This window comes from Bidens hawaiensis, unplaced genomic scaffold (assembly GCF_021521415.1).
Source record: "Bidens hawaiensis isolate Kalapana, Puna unplaced genomic scaffold, B.hawaiensis_p1.1 tig00053408_1, whole genome shotgun sequence".
Lineage (NCBI taxonomy): Eukaryota > Viridiplantae > Streptophyta > Magnoliopsida > Asterales > Asteraceae > Bidens > Bidens hawaiensis.
This window is the reverse complement of record NW_027499633.1, coordinates 61,626-71,810: the sequence shown is the minus strand read 5'-3', so window position 1 is coordinate 71,810 and position 10,185 is coordinate 61,626. Positions and strand designations below refer to the sequence as shown.

General features: G+C 36.0%; 1 protein-coding gene across 1 annotated transcript; it reads right to left on the bottom strand.

Annotated features, from left to right (window-relative positions):
- Positions 1 to 2,372: 2,372 nt before the first annotated feature.
- LOC143600125 (squamosa promoter-binding-like protein 12) lies at positions 2,373 to 4,899 on the bottom strand. The gene is made up of 5 exons (XM_077077904.1): positions 4,831 to 4,899; positions 3,320 to 3,872; positions 3,095 to 3,231; positions 2,877 to 3,008; positions 2,373 to 2,789 (listed from the first exon to the last, which is right to left on the bottom strand). Exons 1-5 carry the CDS (start codon positions 4,850 to 4,852, stop codon positions 2,497 to 2,499), a joined length of 1,137 nt encoding a protein of 378 aa, XP_076934019.1. The 5' UTR covers positions 4,853 to 4,899; the 3' UTR covers positions 2,373 to 2,496.
- Between the last annotated feature and the right edge of the window lie 5,286 nt (positions 4,900 to 10,185).

The following is a 10,185-nucleotide window of genomic DNA, read 5'->3' as shown; positions in this document are numbered from 1 at the left end:
CCAAAGATTAGCTAATACGTGACATTTTTCAGAAGAAAAGTCTACTAGACGCCTTCTACAAGGAAACAACTAGCAACAACACAGAAATTGCTTGTTGTAAAAATTGACGAATTTCCCTTAAAGCAACGTCCAGCTCCGTCTTGCGAGCTCATTTGGCAACACACTGCAAGGCACTAAGAGCAAGAAACGAAGGTGAAGGCTTTGAAGGCGTCAAAGGTGCAAATTAAAGACGAGGCCTATGCGACGACAACAAATAACAATGATTATATATCATCTGAATGTATTGTCGTTTTTAATTTATTTTATGTTTGTCGTTTAAATCCTTTTTAATTTAACATCGTGATTCGTGACTTTATAATATGTTTTAGTATCTAATTATTTTTAAATTCTTTAAAAAAAACTTGTTAATTTAACCAAGTTACTCGTTAACCGTTTCGGTTAATAACCTACCGGTTTGGTTGTTATCGATTTCAAGCATAGATATCGGTTACATGGCGTAACGGTTATTGGCAATAATCGGGTCTGACCGTTTGAACAAAAATCGGTTTCATTTTGTATCCGATATTCCTAAAATGGTACTTGCGCCACTAGTTTCGGTTTAGGTTTAAAGTAACTATACAATGCTTGGTTTGACTGTTTTCACTTTTCAGTAACTATACATAACTTACATTGGGACCTTTCTGAGCTTTTAATGAGTAGGCCCTTAGGCTTTTGAAGTCAAACAATAAAGGGAAAACAAATTATATATTATTATTTTTCTCTATAATTTGTAGCATTTCTTTTTCTTTATTTATTTATTTATTATTTTTTCTTTTTGAAAGCCAAAATTCTTGTAGTTCCTTGAACTCGAATCCAAAACCTTTGGACGTTTAAGAGGCCAAGTGAGCCACCAACCCGAGCACTATTTATAGCATTTCTTAACATCCCACGTATTCACTTCCAAATATATCTTAACATGAAATATGCATATCTCCAACTTTAGAACATTTTATACTCTTACTCTCTTCCCCAAAATAAAGATTGGTGCACTCATATCTTGGATATATTTGGCAATGAGTTTTTAGGGGCTTCAGGCTTTTAAGAAAAAACTCCTACCTAAAAAAAAGCCTTGTTTGGTTCAATGGGCTTGAAGCTTTTATATTATGAGAAAAAAAAATTTTTCTAAACGCTACTACTACTAGCGTTTGAGAAAAAGCTACAAGCTTTTACAATTGAATTTACAATTTTGGTACTTAACTTTTATCAACTTTTGTTAATTTATATATTAGTTACATATTTTATCCTTATTCAAAACTAACTACCCCTGTGATCCTTTAAAAGTCCATAACTTTTTCACATGTCAACATTTTTTTAAACACATTACATCATAAAAAAGAGCATTTTATTCTCTTTAACTTGAGTATGATATTGATATACTTCTTTACCGGTTATGATTGGCAACAAGTCGAGTCAAACGAGCTCGGGTCATGTGTAAGACCAAATTAGGGTCGGAACGAGTCGATAAAAAAGGGTTAATTTAGTTCGGTTCGGTTCGTGTCGGTACGATTTTGGGTTGAAAGGGGCCAGGTCATAACATGTTTCAAATTTAAAACGGTGTTGGGTCAGAAAGGGTTTCAAATCAAAAGAGGTTGGTTTAAAAAACTATCTATTTGAAATTACTGTATATTTTAGCTTTGTTTCTTGATTTTCGCCACGATTACACGCTTGCTGCCTTTGCACGAAGTACACGTCTGCATTCGGGTTATACGTGCACTAATATTAAGTGAATTACGTACCGACACTGATTATGCGGTTGACCTCAGGTTGCGTGCGCACTTCGCCGCACCACGCTGACACCCAATTAGTTTTATTAAAAGCTCCCGCTACTCTGCCAAATACCTAAATATATCTAAAAAGCGCCAGCTACTCTGCCAAACACCTAAATATATCTAAAAAGCTACAGCTACCAGCTTCCAGATTCCAACTAGTTTTGCCAAACATACCCCTTGTGTTTGTGTTATTAACTGTATCTTAATGAACTAATAATACGAACCTTTTAAAAAAACTTGTACGGTTTAATGGGTACATTGAATATGAAATTTTTAGTTCTAGATACAATATTATGCAAGTTTAATTTTAAGACGCATTTGAAGTTTCCAATGACAAAACACCTTCGGTTTATCCACCGGCCAGGTTGAAGAATTTTTCTGGCTGGCCAGGCTTGCTATGTCTAGGATAGATTAAATCACCAAAATCTTACAGTTTATTATAATTCTCATGAGAAGTAGCATAGAAGTAACATTTACCATATTGGAATTCATTTGATTTGGTTTTACTTTAAACTTCAATGAAAATAAAAGGCAAAAGGTTCTTAACGTTCCGATAAATACGCCAAAATCTCAACCATAACATCAATAAAGTCAATGGTTGACTAATACCTCTCCAACTTAAAACTATAGACAACCAACTGTGAAAATTAGAAAACAGAAAATAAGATAACCTTGTGAAGTTTCCAGCTTACGAGGGCTTCAAGATTTCATCCATTGGACTAGCATACTGAATCCCATACGGTCCTTTGAAAACACGAGAATCTTGAAACTGAATGTGCGTGTCAACCGACTGCTGGTCAACCAGCCAGTATTCAGATGGCAACCCGTGATGAACCGAATGCATTCCCTGTTGACCCATGGTCAGACCATTTGTATACATGGGTTGACCGAGCCCACTGAAATCTAAATCACATGAACCCCATGAGCTGTTTGACAGAAGAGAGAGAGCACGGCGAAAATCAAGTCCTTCTGCATTGGAACCTACATAATATATAAGCCATGCAATAATTAACCCGTTTTAGCCAATTCTCCTTAAAATCATATATAACAATAATAATGAAAAAAAACCTTGATGAAAAACGCCGGCTGTGGAGCTGTGTGTTGTGTGTTGCGGGTTTGTTTCCCAAACAGAATTCAAAGCAGGTTTAATTTGGACCAGAGGAGCATTGTTAAACATGTAACCTAATTGTTGCTGCCCGCCTGTAAATGTAAAAGCATAATAAGTTACATGATTCTCAGATTATGTGAATTTTTAATTTCAATATGAAGATGATTAATATGAGTACCATAAAATGATGAAGACAAGTTGCTTGAGTTAAAGTGGATTGTTTCCTGCTGTGGCTTACGGCGGCGGGCATTGTGGTTTGAAAGCCGTTGGCGGCAGCTCCTCTTCTTCCCATCAAACTCTGGCAACCCATGGAATCTGGACCAGTCATTGAAATGTATTTAACGAATACAAAAATGGTGTTATTACTAATTCTATTTAAACACAAAAAAAAAAAAAAACTAACCGGCTACATTGTTGGCAGAACCGTCTTTCAAGACCAGCCACAATAACTTTCAAGGATTTTGAATGATTTTCACAAACTCGATGTTTCTTATGGTATTCTTTAGCAGACGAAAGATCAAGGTCGCACCCTTCAACTTGACATCTTGCAATCGCTGTACTCTTGTGCGACAATTTAACTTTCTTCACATTTGATATAGATGACACTTGAACATTTGGGGCATTTGAGGAAGAACATGTTTTGGAATTGGAATTGCTGGTAGCAAAACCGTTCTCAAAGTACGTTCTTTTACCAAGTTTTAACCCGATTGATTGATCAGAAGAGCAAACTGAAGCCTCCAGTGATGTAGAGTTTCCATTAATCTTGTTCTGGAAGCTTCTAGAGAGTTCAGGTGAGAAATTTGATGATGAGTTGTCAATGTTAACAACTGCAGAAAGATTAAACGACCCGTCAATGTCTTCCGATGATTGTAGCTTCTTTGGACTCGAAACTGCAGCCTCTTTTGAGCTGAATATATCATGGTTTTCCCAATCCCACTTTGAGTTCCACTCCATATCTGGAAATGATTTGTTTCTGGTTTAGTGACTTCTAAAAGCATATTTTTTTATGTATGCTTAAAAAAATAAATAAATAAATCTAACATCTTTTTCATAAAGGGCTCGGTTCCTACAACATAAAGCTATACAAATTACAAAATACGAAAATCAGATTAAAACACACAACTGAATGAATCTAATGGTGCAAACAAGCCGAGTCACTTGAGATCGGCTCGTTAAAAGCTCGAGGAGCTTAAACAAGCTCAAGCCTAAAAATAAGTTTGTTTAATAAACAAGCCCAAGCCCAGCCCGGGCTTCACTTGTTAAGCTCAAGCAGGCCCGTAAGCCTAAACAAGCATACAATTTTTATTTGATATATATTTTCATAATAATTATTAATATAAGAAAGATTGTGATAAAAACAAGTAATATGTTACATATAGAAATTATGATTAAAAAATATATAAAACATAAATGTAAACACAACTAAAATAGCTAATAAATAATAAACGAGTCGAGTCTGAGTCAAGCTCGAGCTTGAAAATCTACTCACGAGCCAAGCTCGAGCCTAGACAAGGTCGGGCTCGACTCGTTTACACCGAGACACAATCGAAAGAATCAGAAGAAACTTACAAATTTAATAAATGTAATGTAGTTAGCCCTAGAGCAAGAGTCTTTAAATTAGGGATCTAGCATTTAACAACAATTACACAACACAAACATAAAATCCATTATTATTACTAACTTATTTTGCCCCAATTTTAGCTAGAAATAAGCCAACAGAAATTAAAGCGAATGAAAAATATAGTCGGTCCCAATCAGATATAGAAAGTTTATAAAACTTACACAAAAAGTGGATTGTTAACTGTCGTTTTCCAAATGATGAAAATAATAATAAAAAGAGCAGATCATTTCAGCCACTCGTCAGATCAAAAGCATGAAAATAAAGCGAAATAATAATAATGAATGAGAGGTTACCGATCACGGTAGTCTGCAGCATTCCAGGAAAATCTGTGGATTATTGCTTTACCGAATGAAGAAACTTAGAGAGAGAAAGAAGATAGGTGTTTTAGTAGGTGTGAGAAGAGACTAGCGTGCAGTGAAGGCAGCTGTATAAAAATCTGGGAGGAACAAGACAAAATGAGAGTGATTTTTAGAAATGGACAAATGGCATGTATAATAATCAATGTATCTATTTAGTATTAGCATACTTCTTATTATGTATGATTTTTTAGAGATTATTTATTATAAGAGTCATGGTTTTGAAACCAAGATGTCGACACGACGGATGTTGTTGATCGTTTGGTTTGGTGGTAGCGATTCCATAAGGAAATTCTAAACATTAATAGCTGAGAAAGTTGTGGTTGAAGGAAAAAAAATTGTAATCTATAGAGTCGAATATAATTTATATATTAAAAGAAATTTTGTAAATCAAGTTGAGGAGAGTGTAATAATAAAGTCGAATGTAATTTATATCCTAAAAGAAATTTTGTAAATCAAATTATGTTCTTTAACCGTTGAGTATAGGGCCTGTGACGATCGCACTTCCTGGGGGTATGATTATTAACATATATATATATATATATATATATATATATATATATATGTGTGTGAGTGACCACCGGCTTTGTGCGACCGCAGATGGGAAAAAGGAAATTACCCTTGAAGTGATCAAGAACAGGCTCTTGATACATCTCCAGGGGCATCCTGAACATGTTCCCCGCAACAGTGGGAACGAGACCCATAGGGGTTGGGGTCCGCGTAAGCTTCGCGTACCACTCTTCACCTTCCGTAACAGCAACCGGAAGGTGAGAAAATTTTTAGGTAAGCGAGCGGCGGGTCATAGCCAATGGAATAACATTGGCGTTAACCCACAGAAATTTATTCTTTCACTCGTGGGCACTCCGCGGAGGCTCAGTACTATAGCTTTACGCTGAACCTGGAAGCTAAACCAGCTCCCGAGAACTTGGATCTTGTAGATCGCAAGGAAACGATCCACAGTAGGTTCTATCTCCAATGCCCTGCAGCAGAACTCGAAGTGTCGGAGTCTCATCACTCCGAATGGATGCAACTGGGAAATATGAACCCCAGTAGCAACCAGTAAATCACCAAAAAACCTGGTGATAGGCAACCGGAAATTGCCTATGGTGAACGACTTACCGTACAGGGCAATCTTCCCCGCTGGCGGCTGATTGGCCGTTGAACCAGGAGAGGGGAGCTCCGGCTTTCACTCCGGCGCTAACCCATAAAGATTAACGATGTCTTCGAAGCCGGCGGCCTTTCAATTTATACAAATGTTCTCCACAAGCCCTTAGATGAATCTTTTTTACCCTCCTGACCTCTCTTCGTACCTTTTTTACCGCCGGTCATGATTGATCGGAAAACTTGAAGGATCAGAGGGAAGAATAAAAACAAAGAAGACAAGAAGATTGGAAGAAAATTTTTGCAAGTAAATTGGAAACTGAAGCGGCCTCCCCTATATATACACGTCGCAATTAATGCGAGGAGAGAGGGATCCAGCTCATACTCCAAAATCGCCCAATCAGAAGACGGCACGTTAGGCGGGAACTCTGAAAACAAAATAATTTTGAATCAGACGCCTAAAAGCTCGTGTAGCAACCTAGAGCACCACTTCTGACAAGACTCAGACAGGAGACGTCACATCGCAAACACCTAAATAGTATCCCAGTTCAGAAAGCAACAGGAATACTAAAGGACTAATAGTTGCAACCCGCGACAAAAGACAAAAGTCCATAATTCCACCCGCGACATCAACTCACGGAAGCAACAATGGACTGGGGGGGACTTATAGAGGGAGGGTAGCAAAGCTACCCACATACCCCTTATCCGACCCGCGGATCGTCAAAAAACATCCGCCACCCACGGATTCATTATCCAACCCGCGGATCACCAAAAGACATCCGTGTAAAGAATACGTGGATTGATAAAGCTATCCACAACCGAAGACGATGCGGAGCTCCGTCATAATCCGTGGATGGTCATGCAAGCATCCGCGGAAGGTACCGCAGACAACTCAAGGGACTCATCACACGTATGATCCCCACGTGATATGGAAGAACAGTTGTAACAAACTACTTCTAGAAGATTCCCTCAAAACCTCCTGATAGCGACACCGGCCAATGGAAAGAGGACATCTGGACACGTAATAGCCATCCCACGACGTGCACAGATAATGGCTACACCATAAACGGGTCCAAGCTGTCACATCCAATAAACGCCCGACACGTGTCCTTTCATGTAGAGAGGGAATAACTTGATAGTGACAACTCCACCAGTCACCTTCCCTCCCCCTTTGGCTATAAATACGAAGACCATCTCTTCAAGGTATTCATTCACACTTTCAAGCCTTAAGCAATTACATACTGTGTCCTACTTTATTCCGTTCAAAGTACGATACTTTTTCTCACGCCGGAGGGTGGTTACGGGAAGACCCCCCACTCTGTTCTTCCCGTAACGAGACTCAACGGTGTTTTGTTTTGCAGGCATTAGCTTAGATCTGTTCTCGTCACTTCAGCACATTCACATCTGGGGGAAATACCTGATCGGACTATCTAGTTTGGTCTAGTGTTACTTCACATTTATTTAAAATAAAAATTTAGAAAATAACTTATTTGGGGTAATGAAAACAAATGTTTCGAGTTAAAGTTTTTGGAGTGACATGTTTTGCTTTTCTAATTATAGAGACACATTTATGATTTATCTTTACTTACCTTGAACCTCAGAGTTTCAAAAGGTTCACGAGGACGGTCCTCGTTGAGTCGCCTCATAGACATTATAACAATACATTAAGGCTTGTAATATCTTTCACCAAAGAAATATTTATACTTTTTCTAATAATACTAATAAATCAAAACAAACACAAATATATTAAATTGATTTTAAGGTTAAAAAAATATATAAACTAGTAAAATACACCAAAGTTTGAGAACCGTATGGTCCCCTCAAAGGCATCAAGAGGTTATTATGTACATGCGACTTTGAAAACACAAAAGAATCGCTATATATTGAAGTTAAAAACACATGTAATGATTTTTCTTTTCTCTCAAGTGAATATTGACTTTTCTTTTCTTTTTTCTAACTTTTTTCCTTATTTTTTTCTTCTAAAGTAACTAATATTAATAATTATAAAAAGATAAGGTTCGAAGATTCGCACGCCAAAATTATTTAATTAACAACTTGCAAACAGTTGACAGTTACGAGTAATTATATTTAATCATAAATCTTTTTAAATAATTTTAGTTCAGATTCGATCACATGCAGAGAGAATATGTATTTTTCAATAAGATCTTATTTAGGAGAATATAATATGATATTCATAAAGGACTAAAGGATCAAAATCTAAAAACTAGAGTAGTGTTTGGTATAAAATAATAATAGGTGGAATGGAATAAAACATGTTTGGTTGGAATTTATCAATGAAATGAATCATTACTAAGAAATGAAATTCCTTCCATATATAACATTTTTTATTTCTTAGTAAAAGGTATTTTTTCATTAATTCCTTCAAGGAATGGAATGAAAAATATCAACAATTATTAATTATTATTATTTTATTGTAGTATAACTATTATTAAATTATAATTATTATATTTTTATTATCGTATCGTATTATGTTATTACCGTTCCATTAACCAACAAAAATATATGTGTGTATAGTTTACTATTTTGTAAAAATAATAATAATAAAGTGATTATTCATTTCATTACTACGTGGCAACCAAACAAGATAATGGAATGGTAATGATTCATTTCATTCCTTTATTCATTCTATTTTTTTGTCCATTCCATTCACTCGCTCATTCCATTACCTCATACCAAACAGACCCTAGGTATATGTTTTTGAGTAGTAACATGTGTTATCATATTGCTTGACTAAACAGGAGCCCGCACAATGCGACGGAGTATGTACAAATTCGGCATCAAACACACAACCTTGGTGTTAACTGTTAACACGTGTGAAACCTTGCAACGGTATGTGCGTAATCCGATAATGGTATGCGCATAACGTGGCATCGTGCGCATAACCGGTGTCGGTAAGTGTCACACAACACTTGTGCACACGTTTTTGGTACGCACGTAACACATCGTCATGCGTGTAACTGATATTAGCACGCCTTTTTAACCTGAAAAACTTGTTCTGACCTCACCCACTTCGACCCGAACCTGTACTAACTTAAGCCGAACCAAGTTAACCTCTTTTTTGTATCGACCCGTTCTGACCCTAATATGGTTTGTCCCAAGACCCGAGCTTGCCTTGTTGCACGTACTTAACATGTTAATTTTTTAAATTTCATAAAGTATAACAATACCATATTCATATTTAAGAGGATAAAATACTCATTTTTATGGTGTATTTTTCTTTAAAAAATATTGGCATATGAAAACATTATGGTCGTTAAAAAGTCCCGAGATAGTTGGTTAGAATAAGGGTTAAATGCGTAACTATTTAATATATTACAAAACTTGATTTGAAATTGAAAGACCATTATTGTAACTATTTTTGAATGTATAATATTTAGCCGTGCATATGTGATTAAAAGACTTTGTTGCTCCTGGATCTTCCAATTTTTTGCATTGTTGATTGTAAAGCATGCAACAATATATATAGTATAGATAAACATTGATTTCTCTTAAAGTTGTGATTCATTCTCATATTGAAACAATATGATGATCCATGGGAGCTTTTAACTGGACAAAACTCGGAGGGATTACCCATAAATGGAAATGCGTGTGCTAATTTAGTTTTGTGTTGTTTTTTATGTATATTTTGATTCAATTTGGTAACCAAAGTCGATACAATTGCATTTAATTGATACCGATGACTTTAAAGTCACAAACATTCATTCCCGTTTATTCATGTGATCCTTGACTAACCTTAAAGTCATAACAAACTTATGCATAAATGAAAATGTCGTGATAATTAAATTTACATCTTAGTACGTTACACATTTCAAATCTTCAGATATCAGGGTGTCTTTACGGGTTGAACTCTTGTCATTCATAGTGAATGCATGAAGATAATATACACAAAATTCACATATTTATATGTTCCTACTTGACACTGACTTTTACTAGCCTTGTGACATAATTCTTAAATAAGCATATCAAAACAAACTAACTTTCTTGAAACGACTAAAGTTCATGCTCATATAAGTAGTTCTTTTAATTATGCACCTGCATATGTAATTACAAATTAGGAAAAACGGCCCTTAAGTTACCCAAGCCACATGATACATGTTTTTGGTTATTTTTTTTCGAACTATGTGTATTATCAACAACCAACAAAAGGACCAACTCCACAATCCGGAGAAT

Bases quoted from the DNA above. Each gene is read 5' to 3' on its own strand.
- LOC143600125 (XM_077077904.1), bottom strand. From the start codon at position 4,852: ATGCTGCAGACTACCGTGATCG. The intron at 3,232-3,319 runs GTTAGTTTTTTT...TGACTGGTCCAG, and splicing joins TTCTGCCAACAATGTAGCCG to ATTCCATGGGTTGCCAGAGT. The intron at 3,009-3,094 runs GTACTCATATTA...TTACATTTACAG, and splicing joins CTTGTCTTCATCATTTTATG to GCGGGCAGCAACAATTAGGT.